Source organism: Siphateles boraxobius, unplaced genomic scaffold (genome assembly GCF_051911475.1).
Source record: "Siphateles boraxobius isolate OS27281-9 unplaced genomic scaffold, OSU_SipBor_1 29, whole genome shotgun sequence".
In the NCBI taxonomy this organism is placed as follows: Eukaryota; Metazoa; Chordata; class Actinopteri; order Cypriniformes; family Leuciscidae; genus Siphateles; species Siphateles boraxobius.
This window is the reverse complement of record NW_027508908.1, coordinates 8,034,120-8,049,280: the sequence shown is the minus strand read 5'-3', so window position 1 is coordinate 8,049,280 and position 15,161 is coordinate 8,034,120. Positions and strand designations below refer to the sequence as shown.

General features: G+C 37.5%; 1 protein-coding gene across 4 annotated transcripts in view; it reads left to right on the top strand.

Moving 5' to 3' along the window:
* The first annotated feature begins 2,618 nt into the window (after positions 1 to 2,618).
* The window catches only part of rnf24 (ring finger protein 24), a 39,479-nt gene continuing 26,936 nt past the window's right edge, over positions 2,619 to 15,161 (top strand). The window contains exons 1-3 of one of the 4 annotated variants that reach the window (XM_077246411.1): positions 2,879 to 2,893; positions 3,017 to 3,043; positions 5,587 to 5,640. In XM_077246411.1, coding sequence (XP_077102526.1) covers positions 5,624 to 5,640 — 17 coding nt within the window. In that variant the 5' untranslated portion in view covers positions 2,879 to 2,893; positions 3,017 to 3,043; positions 5,587 to 5,623. Of the gene's footprint in view, positions 3,044 to 5,586; positions 5,641 to 15,161 lie in introns of all 4 variants that reach the window. The other 3 variants (XM_077246409.1, XM_077246412.1, XM_077246413.1) reach the window with 3 other exon arrangements.

Genomic DNA, 15,161 nt, shown 5'->3' with positions numbered 1-15,161 from the left:
AAAATATTTCTGTAAAAAATTAAAATCAGTTATTTTGAACTTTCTATTTTTAAAAGAATATTGAAAAAACAGTATCACGGTTTACACAAAAATATTAAGCAGCACAACTCTTTTCAACATTGATAATAAGAATTAATTCTTGAACACCAAATCAGCATAATAACGATTTTTAAAGAATCATATGACAAGGAAGAAGTAACAGCTGCTAAATATTCAACTTTGTCGTTATGGGAATCAGTCACTCTTAAAAATATATTAAAGTAGAAAACGGGTATTTTAAATTGTGATAATATTTCACAATATTGCGGTTGTGCTTTATTTTTTAATCAATAAAATGAAGCCTTGGTGAGCAGAAGATAATTTTTTTTTCAATTTTTAAAAAAATATATTTTCAACCCCAAACATTTGAATGGTAGTAAAAACCTATACAAATTACAAAGCTGCAGATTGAGATAATATGGGGTTTTGTCTTTAATGATTATGTGATGTGCTTAAAATAGCATGGACATTTAGTTCTTAATCTGAAGGCTACACTAATAGTTGTGGCAGATATGTTATCCAACAAAAAAAAAGGATTTTGGAATATTAGGTGCAAAATCAAGTTTTGTCACTGAGGTGGTACCATTTCCAAAGGTACACGTTTTATACCTTATTTACTCTTAAAGGGTGTAAATTAGAGTTCATATACCTAATACACACCCTTTAAGGTGTCAATATACTTTCCTAAAGTGTACATATTAGGCTACCAAAATGGGAAATTCCCTAGTGAGAGCCGTTGTACTCAGTGTAATAGCAACTTGCAAACACGAGAGGGCGGTCACATACAAATCAGTAGGTCTGCTCTGCAGTAAGACAGAACTTTTGATTACAGCTTATTCTATGGTGTCCATGGAAATAGACTATAGATAAAGGACCCTGTTGTCTCACAATAATGTGCTGTTCTCTGTTCATTTGGCCAAAAAATTATTCATAGAACTACCTACACATCCTTTATATAGAAAAATCAAGAGGACGCGTTCATCATGCTGTGGCCTCTTTACGATTCAGCTTCACAAATGTGTATTGCATAACTGGGTGTTTCAAAGGATTCCTAGAATTCCGATCACAAGGGTCAATGGAACCTTTTTCTGTAAACTTCATCAACAGTCTTTGACTGACATCTCTATTGTGTTTGCTGTGTTGCAAATCCCAAGCTATGAAAAAATAATGTCACCACTAAGTGCTTGGACATTTTGTAATTTGAATCGCATTGTGAAATCAGCACTTATGGGTAAAAAAGCACAAGACATTGCGGCTTTATGCAATTAATCTCTACAAACTGAATGGAGATGTTAATTTTAACAGATCAACAAAGGAAATCAATGTTTTGAATCTTCCCAATAGTCAGAAGTGCACATCTTAATAATCTCAATGGAAAGAGAAACACTCAACAAACCTCATATTTACACCTCTTTAAATATTAAAAGACAAGCATATAAAATGATTTTGAGCACTGTGTGTTAAGGGGACATCATACAAATGCTTTTAGAACATGCTTAGGCATTGTGACGATAGAATGTTTTGGACAATGAATAGGATCACGAAAACAGTTAAGATGATAAAAGCTTTAAATTATTCTGAGATGATAGCTGTTTAGAGTAGCATTATGGGGCATAAAGATTGGTTTGTTGACATGCCTGTGGTGGTTGTCAAAGGTTAAAATCACTTTAACCGTCATTCCAGAGATCTGTATACCATATAGGCCTATAGTGTACTTCATTGGTTTGTACAAGGATAACACTTCCTGCCTCCTTGCACCCTTTATACCCCACGTCACTTGATTCAGTGCCAGTCTAGCGCCCGGTGTGTCGTCCTCAATAGGGCTTTGTAAGCGCTGCCACCCTGGTCTCTCGACCCGCCCCCAGGCAGCTATTCATGGGTTCCCATGATTCTGCTCAGTTGGCTCTGGTACAATATGTGTCTGTCAGTGGCACCTCATCGGCATGCACTGGCACACACGTATAAGCTGTCTCAACCAAGTGTGCCCACTCACTGTGCTTTCCAGAGACGGTTGAATCCAAAACGGTTTGCACTAGGCACTGATTCGAACTCTCTAAGACTGCCCTAGATTTATCATATTGCTATGTTTTCATATCTAAATGGCAATTCATATATGAAACATTTTCATGTTAATTAGAAATACAGAGAAAAAATATTATATTATATTATTATTATATATAATATATTCTATTATATTATAATCTATTCTTCAAAGTGCTTTTCTAGGGTTGCGGCACAAATATATTGTACTGTATTGTATTGTAATATATTATATTATAATATATATTATATAAGGCCTATATTAGTATCCATTTTCCAAAATACTTATCGCATGAATGTGTGGTTGTGGGGTGTATTATATTATAGAGTTTATACTATAAGCAGTATAAACACACTACATAGGACAAAAATGAATAGCTGGATCTCAGGAGGATATAATGTCCATACAGTCAGTGTAAGGAGGTTCAGCAGGAGCTGCATGTGCCCCTCCCTCTCCGAAAGCATCCGCATCCCCCTGTACATATCCCCCCCCCCCCACCCCACACACACACACTAGACTGACTCCCCTCTCCCTCTCTGTGATGAAGGAGGAGGAGGGACCTGCTCGTGTCGTGAGCTACGTGCTGCTGAATTCACATCCACCACCAAAAAATCTCAATCTACCAGACGCATTTCAGGAGCGCACACACTTCACGACAGCCGCAACACTTCACTACAGCCTCAAGCCACCTGGGAAGAGATTTGAGTTTTACAAGCATCTGTGAACTTAAAGTACAGCCTACGATGCTTGTGTTTATATTATTAGCCTACTAATTTGTTATCGCGCTCGAATTACTGCAGATTAAAAGACGTGGTTGGTTTGTTTAACGTTATTTATGGTCGGTTGTTAGAAAAAGGTTGGAGCTGAAGCCTATTACATTGAGGTGGCGCTGAATTTGAGCTCTTTTCTCATCTGTTTGGGTTTGTGATCGAGCAGGAGGGAGGAGTGGCGGAGAAACGGCTGGTAAGTCTATAATACTAACGTTACACCACATGAACAAATATGTTATGTACTAACGTTATCATAAAGAGAAATTCTTCCTTGGCATAATTTATTCCGCGAGTGCACTGATTAAAGCGTGAGACCTAAACTGAAGGTTGCAATATATAAACTGATGTCTTGCCTGCTGGTAAGCGATATCCGGATACTTAACGAATTGTTCTTTTGAGTCGGATCCTTGTAATGATTCAGTTGAGCCGTTTCACAACCGGTCTGAATCGGTCCGTGCGGCTCACTCTAGAATCACCTCGCCGAAACGCATCATTCGAACATGTCAGATTCGTAATTCGAAAACTATGAAAGTTATTTAAGTTAAATATTACATATGAACTGTACTGGATATATTTTATCAAGCAACAAGAGTCGACTTTAATAAAAAAGCACTTTATCTAAGAATGAATGATAAACCTTTCAGTTAAGATATTAAATTATATTAGAGAGTAAAATAAGTAGTTTAATGGAAATGCAAATTGCATTTAAATTCAACATGAAATGTATGTTAACACAGTAGACTAATTAGTGTGAAACCTTAGGGCGTACTAAATTACAATACTAGTTTTATTAGTTGGCTATTAATATAATTTAACAACATAATAAACAGTAATATGTGCTTACACAATACTTAACTGGAACATATTTAAGGGACCACGGGATGAGACTACGTCATAACGTAAAGAACGCTGAATCTTTGAAATGAACCGTTTGAACGAATCGATTCGCAGAAATGATTTTTGACTTCCCATTAATGTTGCAGATAGCAGAATGGCTTGCGAGCTAATGCAAGTTTTGTTAAGTATTTAATGGCAGTTATAGACGCATAATGTTTAATGTCAATTACAATTAGACATAATTGTGGTTTCGCTTCTACTTTCATTTCTCTGTATAGTCTCAGATGGCAGAGACACCGCCTACTATGAGACGAATGCAATTATAACCGGAGGAATACATCCTGAAATGGTTTAACTAATCGAATGCGATTCAAAACCACTCTGCCTCTGAATTTCAGCAGCACTTTCTTGAGGCCTTTTATCGGCTGTGTGTTAGTTTAACACTGCGGCGAGCGCTTTTCTGCTGAATGCTCGTTCATTCATTTGTGTTGTCAAACTTCTCGACGTCATAATGATAACACAGAAAGCGCGTGGCGTGAGCAGAATGTTCTAGACGCGTGCTGGCCTGACCCCAGCTGTTTGTTGTCCACGTGCTCCTGTTACACAATGTAAACACAATAGTAATCGGTGCACTTCATTATGAACTCCAGCGCTGAAGAATGTTTAGTTATGCTGCATTGACACTTTATTTAATTTTGCCTTTAGATATTTTACTTGACAAATAGGCCAAGATTAAAAAAAAAAATAAATAAAAAAAAAATCATACATCTATCCGACGTTAAACTGTATTGTGGGGTTTACGTTCTTTTAACTTAGTTTTAGTCGTTTTTTAGGGATGAACTTATGTCCCTATTGTATTTTTCCTAGAGTTATGCAAAATTATAGCATATTATTAGTTGTATTTAATATTGTTTTATTTCAAACGTACATGACCCTATCAGAACAGACTGATTTTCCACTTATTTTTAAAATTTAGCATTGCCTCTGAACCTAAGAGCTGCTAAGAACAGAATTCTTCTTAATTTTTCATGGCGAGAAGACATTAATTTACTTTAATTGCATCTCTCACATCATCAAGCAGGCAGGTCTGGTCTCTGGTGTAATACTGAGCTTTGCATGCTGTTTTTCAGTCTAGCTGGCTGAACGAAATGTACGGCATGTAATAAGAACTAATCAGGAACTTGTTTTTGTGCACAATGTCGAGAGATGTCAATTTGCCTTATGCTATCCTGGCTGGTTGGTACTAGACAATGAAAATAACAGCCCCCCATGGTGAAGAGGTCAACAGTGTGGCCTAGTGTGGAGCAGTACTCCAAAACTATAAACATTTGCCCATATCTCACTGTTGAAAGCAGTTTATTCATGGGCAATTGACCCTCAAAGCCATCTGTTTTCACTCTGCGTTCAGATACATGCAAGTTTATTAATATTTTAACAAGTCATGCTGATGTTTAAAACCATATTGATAATTTCTGATGTTTTTGCTTTGTAATCATGTACAACATGCTTGTATGTTACTGTATGCTTATATGACTAACAAAATATTCAGCTTTGCTAATATAAGTTTGAGGTTACTTAACATGCAAATGAGCTGCTGAACTGATATTAGCCTGTCTTTGAGTCGTACATGAATCTTATGAATAGTTTTACACATGCCAGACACGACTCATGGGTCATTTGTGGGGAGTTTAGTTAATTCCAAACCTAATTATATCACAACATAAGTCTGGAAATTGTTTTATTCAGGTAGATTATGTGGAAAGTAAACGCATCATAATGAAGCGATTCGTCATCAGCTGGATTTGCATGTTTGTTCCCCTCAATACTCTTTTATGTAAAAAAAAAAAGATTACATATATTTCAAAGACACCGATATGAATTAGTCATCGTGTTTTACAGGCTCCTGAATTCTGAATCCTGCCTAAAATCCACAAAGATGATATATCTGCCAGTGTAAGTGTTAACATAATGCTTTACAACATATTTGATAGCTGAGTTGTCTGGTCATCTAAGGTTAATTGATTCTAAAGGAAATAAAATTGTCTCTCGTATGAATGATCCCTCAGCTGAGATCGCTCGCCCACATAATGTCTTGTATCAAAAGCCTGTAAGTCTTTTTAATGAACAGTTGCTCCTGTATTTCCGGTATGTCTTTATAGACTCTTTGAAAGAAAATCACTCTGTGCTGTTTTAGAAATGCTGATTTAGTAGCAAAAGATACTTGTGTAATAGTAACACTGTACCTGTGCGCGTATTTGTGTACTGTACATGGCCACATGATGAATAGAAGATGATAAATAAGACCAAAAGAAAGACTAGACTATAAAATATGAAGTTGTTTATGAGAAAGCCCTGTGGGGAATGTCATCTGAGAGGGTAAATTAGGGGCAACAGCTGCTGGTGTCACTTCTACAACTTGTTTGTACCATCTCATGTTACTGTTTAAGCTCACAAGACAGGACTCTTGCTCTCTTAGTTCATTTAGGATCATCAGATCCCTCATAAAAGCAAATGCAGATCTGTTCTCAAGTCAGTAGAACAAGCCAGATTGCACTTTCAGCACAGCAGAGCATTAGAGAGAATTATTGCAAGATAAGCTATTTGTTTGCATGTACAGTATTCATTCTGGACAAATAAATCTCCTCTCTTCCAGTGCTTAGTCAACTCGGCAATGCATATTAACTTTCACCCTGAAATGAAAATTCTGTCATCGTTTACTCACCCTCATGTTGTTCCACACCCATATGACATTTTTTTAAATCTGTGGAGCAGATAAGGACATTGTTTTTTCCTTTTGTGCTGGTTAACAGTCATATGGGTTTGTTTTTCTTCTCTGTCCTGTCTAATCCCTCACCTGCAGCTCTGCTTCTGCCTAAAGACGATTAATTAGCCTAACTGTTGGACTAACACTATTGCCCTGGATTAAACACTGTTTTAGGGGGCTTTCACACTGGTCCAAACGTGATTGTTCCCGGTGTTGTGCCGAATTCTGACCCCCACCAGGTTATAACCCCCTGACTGAGGGTACATTTACATGACAACAATGTACTGAAAAAGTAAAAGTTATTCCTTTGCTTTTTCACATACTGCGAAAATGATTAAAAATGCTGAATTGCCAGGCAAGTTGTTGGCAAGGTCATTTTGTAAAGAAAAATCGACACGCCTATAGACCTTATTCAAAGAAGCGCCATGATATGTATGAAAGCGAGGCTATGAGGGACAGACTTACCGTGTTTTCAAGGGCATCCACTGAAAAAAGCTGTATAAAACTCCTAGATCACTTTTAATTTTGTACTTTGTGGTCTACTGAAATATTTTTGCTGTGTTAATTGTCAGCAGAACAACCCAAAAACACATTAAATAACAGTACAACCCACTGGAGAAATGTATGTCTATCTCTTGTAGGCTCGCTTTCCTTCCCGTTAAAAATCAAAAAGATGGCGCTGCTGTGAATAAGGTCTATAGACTGAACATGTAATATGCATTCGCATGACGTCACAGTTTTCACAAATTTACATTTTTGTAGATTACATGGAGATGATAATGGTATCGTTTTCAAAAACTTGCACTTTAAAACCAGTTTTCAAAAGCTTGTGTTTTCAGGCCCCCAAAACGCCATTGTTGTGTAAATGAACAGCCAAAATGCATAAAAAGTTTTACTTTTTCAGTTAAAAACGGTGTCATGTTAACAGCCCCTCAGTTCCCTATAGGTTGGTTTAGGATTAGGTGTGGGGCTGGCTATGGTATGGATTAGGCAACCAGGTGGCAGCCTCAAGGAGGGTGGTAATAATCGGTAGGTAGCCTAGTTAAAAGTCGGCACAACACCGAAGCCCCCGCAACGTTGGTCTGGTTTCACGCTGACTTGATTCTATTGAACCCTGGTGCATTTGCGTTCATCCTACGTCGCCACAAAAGTGCGTGGCGCATGATAGAAAACAGAACACGTGTCAATAAATCTTTTTTTGTTATTCATTTGGTCCTGTTATGCACAGCAAAATTAATGACAATTGTGTTACTGTATGTGGGTTATTGGATTGCAAACGGACTCTTCTCAGGAGTCAGCGAATTGCGAGCCATTCATTTGCCGTTCTGATTGCGCTCACTCTGCGTGAATACACTGCAAGCTCACTCACTCTCGTATCCAAGATAAATCATCACCACTGTCATCCTCTAAGTAATGTTTTATTAACAAAGTTCTGGAGGAGCTTTGGGAGGTTAACCTAATAATGAATCTAACTAACACGAGAGGAGCAAATTCAGTTAACCAACTCAATTAATGCTATATACAGTAGACTTACCTCTGTTCATTGACACTTTATCAGCATCCCTCCTCCACCCCATCTCCTCATTTCTAGTTCTAACTATCACAACCGTGGGGAGTACTCAGGGTTCGGGCCAAATTCTGAGCTTGGTGCCCTTCCCCCAGACAGCACGCCAAATACACATAACCTTTACTATAATCTAATTATATGTAAGTGTGAACTCGTGAAATGCATTTTGTTGAAGTAATGATGTCGCCTTCATCTAAAACTTACAAGCAGGTTACTTTATTTCCTGAACAAGTGTGCACCTGAGTCCCATTGCTTTCACAACATTCACGTGAATCCCACCACAGTTCCAGTGCATCCGAGCTCAAACCACCTCCTACTCTTGGGTTTGGTACCACGGTGCGCTCCCAGGTCCACATGACAGCTTACACATTACCATTTTTTCATGCGAACCATGCCCCGTTTTGAACTAGACCGCTGGTGTAAAAGTAATCTCACTGTCCACAAACACTGCTTAATATTTGTTTTTGTGAAAACCATGATTAATTTCTTTAGGAATCTTTAATGTATAAAAAATTTAAAAGGACTGCCACTTTTGATTCATTTAATGTGTCCTTGCTGCTATAAAAGTAAAATATAAAAATAAAAGTATTAATTCCTTAAAATCTCTCTTATACCAAAATATTGAATGGTAGTATATACTGTGTAACTTTGTGGCAAAGGTTTCTTTTACAAGCAATGTCCACATTAATAGCATGTACATCAATTATATATGTGTTAGGTTGTGAGGTTAATTTTTGTTAGTAAAAAATTGCAAGGTATCTTACTTAATCTCAAGCTTTGTGAGTTTTCAACTCTGCAAGTTAGAGTTGCTCAAAGGGCCTGTTTACACCTTGTATTAAGATGTGTTTTGGTCGATCAAATCACAAGTGGATGGCGCTAAATACAGGTATAAACAGGGTCTAAAAATTCACAAGTTCGCACTTGCATCAAATTAAACAGAGTAAAGATTGTGTATTTGGCGTGCTGTCCGGGGGGAGGGCTCCCAGCTCTGAATGTTTGCCCGAACCCTGAGTACTCTCCCCGGTTGTTGTAAGAGTAGTTAGGACTAGAAGTGAGGAGATGGGGTGATGGAAGAATGTTGTTAAACTGTCAATGAACAGAGGTAAGTCTATTGTATATCTCTTAACTCGTTGATTGGGTTGATTAACTAAATGTGCTCAACTCGTGTTTAATTAGCTTTGATTATCTGAATGTGCTCCACATGTGTTTATTTAGGTTTAATTATCTGAACATGCTCCTCCCTATCTTTGTTAATAATACATCATGTTTTGAGCTTGTCCACTTTTGACCACTTTGAGGTAGTCACATACTTCTCAGACATGATTATGGCAAACCACTCTAGACCAAAGGTTTTATTCTCTGTTATAAACTCTGTTTTAAACCCTTCGGTAAATACAATGTCTGGTGCTTAGGATGAGTTATGTGAAAGCTTCTTGAAATTTTTTATTGACAAAATATCTAACCTAAGATGCAAAGCTAGCACCTCTCATACTGAACACTCTAGTCAGTTGTTGAATTCTGTTACCTGGGATGCTTTTGAGCCAATCACTCTGAATCTCCTCAAAGAAATTATAGGCAATATGAAACCTTCGTCCTGCTCTCTTGACATAATTTCTCCTAAGTTTCTTAAATTAATTGTTGATTCAGTAGGGCCAGGATTGGTGTCATTTGTAAATAAGTGCCTCCTCACCGACTCCATCCCTGCTGCCCTTAATGCTTTCTGTACACCTAAAGACTTTGAAAAGATTTAGAAAAGACTTTATAAGATTATCAGCTCACATCTAAAGACTTGGGTTCACAGTTTTTAGTCTCAGACTAAAGACTTGCGACAATATCAAACATGTTTGATATGAAAGACTAGAGAAAGACTGGCATAAATCGGGTCGCCGACTGCAGATTATCACCTCACATTTAACGATCGAGATGACGTGAGCATGCCGAGACTCCAGTAAGATTCCTAAAGACTGCCGGTCTTGAGTCTGGGACTGTGAAAATCCTTTGGTGTACGCCCGGCATAAGGTGGCCACTGCCACTCCGTTACTCAAGAAGCCTTCACTGGATCTTGCCGTGCTAAATAACTTCCGTCCTATCTCTGTATTATCTTTTGTTTTTTCAAAGGTATTGGAAAAAGTTGTTCTTGACCAACTCCATTTTTTTCTGAAATGCAATGATATTTCTTAAAAATTTCGATCTGGTTTTAAGTCTGCTCACAGTACTGAATCTGCCGTTGGTAGTTTTAAATGACATCTATCTATCCACGGACAATGATGACTCTGTGGCTCTGGTACTTCTGGATCTATCAGGAGCTTTTGATACTGTCGACCACTCTATCCTGATATCCAGACTAGAGTACCATGTGGGGCTAAAGGTATCGTCCTCCAGTGGTTCCAGTCTTATCTCTCAGGTTGAACTTTCAGAGTAAAGTTTGGAAATTGTTCCTCTTCTGTTGCGCATCTAACCTGTGGTCTTCCTCAAGGATCTATCTTAGCGACTTTCTCTTTTATCTCTCTATATGTTACCACTGGGCACTATTCTAAGAAGACATGGGGTATCTTTTCACTGTTATGCAGACGATAATCAAATGTGTGTACCAATCAAGAGAAATGATCCCTTTGTCCTTTCATCATTACTAAGTTATCTAGATGAAGTTAAATTTTGGCTGGACCAATTTTTTTTATTTCTAAATGTAAACAAAACCGAGATCATTGTTTTTGGGTCCACTGTTAATCCTCTGGCTGCCACCTTCGACCTAGGCAGACTATCGGCTTTTAGATCTTCAAGTGTACGGAACCTGGGCGTTTTCTACTAGATGAGTCTTTAAACTTTGATAAACAAATCTCCTCTGTAATAAGCTCTAGTTTTTTATCAACTTCGTCTGCTGTCGAAAGTCAAACCATTCCTTAATCATAAAACTCTTGAGATGGCTGTTCATGCCTTTATCGCCTCACGCGTAGACTACTGCAATTCACTTTACTGCGGTATTTCGAAAACTCAAACTGCTCGTCTTCAATTAGTGCAAAATGCTGCTGCAAGATTCCTCTCAAATTGTTGAAAAAGTGACTATATCACCCCAATTGACCTATGGTTAAGCCACGCCCCCAAACGCAATGAGCCAATCACAGTGTGCATAGCTATCCCATACACTCAGACATTCTCTGCTTCCTCGTCCATTGAAATGCATTGCCGTTAGTCAGTTTTCATTCGTTTTTATATGTTTTTTCTTGTCATTTTAAGTTTAAAATGGTCAAATGGTGTGCATGAGTACATGCATCTCCGACACTAGGTATCCCGAGAGGCTGGGCGACGGTGTGTATTTTTTTACCCTTTCCCAAGCCACATCTCAATCGAGATAATTGTCTGGATTAAGTTATGTGGTAGACCAGAACACCAACTAAACGTGGATAAATTAAACAAGGATGTCTACATCTGTTCTAAGATAAGTCAACAACATATTTGAACGTTATCTTTAACATCTCTAACGTAACGTTAGCCTAACATTAGAAAACATTAACGTTAGCTTCTAGCTGCGTTGTACATCATGCCACTTAGCTTCATTAACGTATCTGTAAATAACCGAGATAACAAATGTTAGCAATGTTGTGCTTAATGATTCATGTAAATACTGTAGCACCAAACTAACAGAGAGGTACTCTTGGTAAAGATGGTAAAAAAGCTTGTCCTGGAAACGTATTCAACTTAGACCTGTACATATTTAATTTGATCATGAACTATTAATTACATTTTAAAGCACAATATTTTAGACAACTTTCTACCAAAATATATATCTGTATAATCTTTCTGTCTCCAAAAATCATCAATTGCCTCCTGTGAAATGTCTCCTACTGTGACAGCTGCCATAGCGCCTGTCATCGAATGTTGACTGTTTGTCCAGTGAGTGGAGGGGGCGTGGCTTAGCCATAGGTCAATTGTGAGGTCTCTTCATTGGTTGCCCATTAATTTCAGAATTGATTTCAAAAAATCCTTTTATTTGTTTATAAATCTTTATGCAACCAAGCACCGAGCTACCTATCTGAACTGCTGCAACCTTATACTCCATCAAGAAGTCTGAGATCAAGCTATAAGAACCTGTTATTAGTCCCACATTCTAGACTCAAACACAGAGGGGATCGAGCATTCTCTGTGGTTGGGCCTCGGCTGTGGAATAATTTGCCCATAGAAGTTAGGATAGACAGAATTTAAACTTTGTCAGCTGAAGATATTTGATTTGAAGATAAAAAAAAAAAACATATCAAGCACAATGTTCCCATACCTGATTTCTAACACGCAATCTCCGCATTTGCCATATTCTTGCGGCTATCAGAGTAGAAGCGAAAGCTGCTTTTCTCCATATGTTTTTCCGTCATCTCCAGTTATATTCATATGTAAATTGAGTGAGATTATTTTGTCCATTAGATCGAAAGATCTGTTAAAGCCCATACATTTACCTGCGCATAGACCCTCCACTAAACGAAATCCGTACAGAAGTGGTTGAAAGTGGACAAAAGATACAGATTAAAAAACACCAGATGTAAACGGGAATGTGTCTGTCTCATCTACTTGTGATCCGATCGACAAAAACACATCTTAATATCAGGTTTAAACAGGGCCAAAGAAGTGCCGTCATTTTGGATTGAATAAAGGGGAAAATAGTTAAAGAGTAGATTTATTCATCACACTGATAAGAAAAGTGTTTGTTTATGCTGATGTTAGAAGTAACTGTCTGACTATCTATTCTCTTGAGCTGAGTTGAAGCCTTTTGAAAGCATGATTTGTAATTTTGTTGGTTTTGACTGCTACTGTTGACAGTTCTGCAAGACCATCAAATCTTGTTAGGTACTATATTTAAGAAGAGATACATGACCACATATTCTCACTAAACTGGCACAGACACTGTCAGGACCCACACCACTCCCCTTACGAAGCTGGAGGCCCTCTAGTTCTGTTGTAATATTAAGTTTCAAATGTGCAACTGGGATAGTCAGGGCTCAAGGCTCAGTGGAAATTTCCACTTCAGATTCAGACAGCAGCCCTTGTTTCTGGTGCAGGGGCTTGCCACAAGCCGCTGGAAATTGACTTGGGACTTTGTTGTGAAAAAGTGCAAACAGAGCTTTTTCCAGACATGAAAAATAGACAAATGATGATAAAAAAGAAAACAATCTAAAAATCGGTCTCAAATTCTGGCAAAGCATGTTTCTTTTTTAAAAGTCTCCAGTGAATAGAAGGATATTGAGCAATTCAACTCTCTCAGCCCTTAATGGTCTGTAGACTATACTCTTTCTTTTTTTTTACAACGAATCATGTGCATTGCATAATAACTTTCCAAAGCCCCTTTTTACTGACAGTCATCAGGGATTCTAATTATCCAAACTAATATTCCTAATATAGCCCTATTAATCTTGTTTGGAGTCCAGGTGTTTGTTAAAAGGGAACGATTACCCAATTATGCTCAGTAGGGGCATGTTCACAGAAAAAAAAAACGAAAAAAAAAAACAGTGTTTTACAGTTCTGAAGCCTTGAGATATTGAGCTCCTCCTTTGATTGTGGGGGGTAACAACTACCCTCCCTATGATGGAAGATTACCAGAAGTACTCTGTGAGGAGTCGTCTTTCTGCTTGAGCGTGTTCCCATAAGGAAATATGAGTTTTAGCTATAGGAATAGGTGGGTTATAAAAGCAAGTATTCATGAGTGTGGCATATCGATTTTTATGGGAGTTACACAAGTGTGTCATGTTGTCGAAGGGTGGTGTCATTATGAGTAGTAGAGTTACATTTATCTTTTTGTTGAATGAATTTTACTGTCTTAAACAGTTTACGTAGCGGAAAAATTATATAGTTTATCTTTGTTACAAAAGTAATCTAATGTCTGAAATTATAGGTACACTCTTGGTTTGATGCAAAAAAAGCTAGATTGCCACGGTATACAGATTTTTGCCCAAATCTAAGAATCACAAGTATCCCACATAGAAGGCAATACCAAAATCCAATTTGAAAAGGAAACTTTTCTAGAAAGTTCGCTTTGGCAGGCTGTTTTGAAATCCCAAAACTTACTCCAAACGAACTTCGTGTTGGTCTGATTTGGTTCGAAATGACGTCACTTCAGTTTTTTCTTGGATTTCTCTTCAAGTATGTATCCAGTATGTCCAATATTTGTCTTGAGCTATGCATGTATGCATGAGTATTGCAGTATTAGTTTAGTGACATGCTGATGTTAATATAACTATTGGAATCAATTGTAAGTTGAGTGTTTCCTGTGGATAACACGCGAAGAGCGTTATTTGTGTGACATGCAAACACTTATTTTGAACCTGCAAGGCAGTTAGGATGCTGCTTAAGGTTTATATATTGACATTTTAATGTAATTTATATATTATACGTTTGGGCCACTCAATGGATGTGTGAAATATCTGCATTAAAGTATGCCACTGGGTCCTTAGCTGCCTGACAACGTAAGAGAGGTCATTATAAAGGTGTGTACTGATGGTCTGCTTCACTAGGTTTCACTGCATCACTGGCTATGCAAACACTTAAGCAATCAGGGTTGTGCACAGAGTGTGTAATTATAGTTATCTTTACAGCAATAAATGCTTCCTTTTGCGTCTGTGTTGAGCGTCAAAGTGAGACATGACTCATGAGCACATTTGAAAGTAAAGTTAAATGTCAGAAAGTTGCATGTATGGTGAATTGTCTCGGTAGCTTAAAGAAAGAGAAAGTATCTTATATTCTATTCCCTAGAATATTTTTTTTTTTTTTTTTTTTACCTCAGAAGGATTTTTTTTCTCTTACTGGTAACAAATTTACTTGGGTTTATAAAATTTCCAGGTTTTATATTTAGGATGACCTTGTGCATAGTGAAGACTTTTCCAGAAAACAGTTATATGATTGTGGTCAAACTGTTTTTTTTTTTGTTTGTTTTTTGTTTTTATCTTTAATGGAATTGATCATAAATAACAGCCCTTCTCTTGTAAACCATGGTGGTTGGTGTGGCCTGGTGGTTAAAGATGTGGACTGGTAATCAAAAAGTTTGTAGGTTTTAAACCTGAACAGATAAATAATCTGCTAAATGACAACTGGTTAAAAGTAATTGTGAAACATAATCTATTCAATTATGTGAACTCAAACGCTGAATAATTGTTAGCTAGCTGA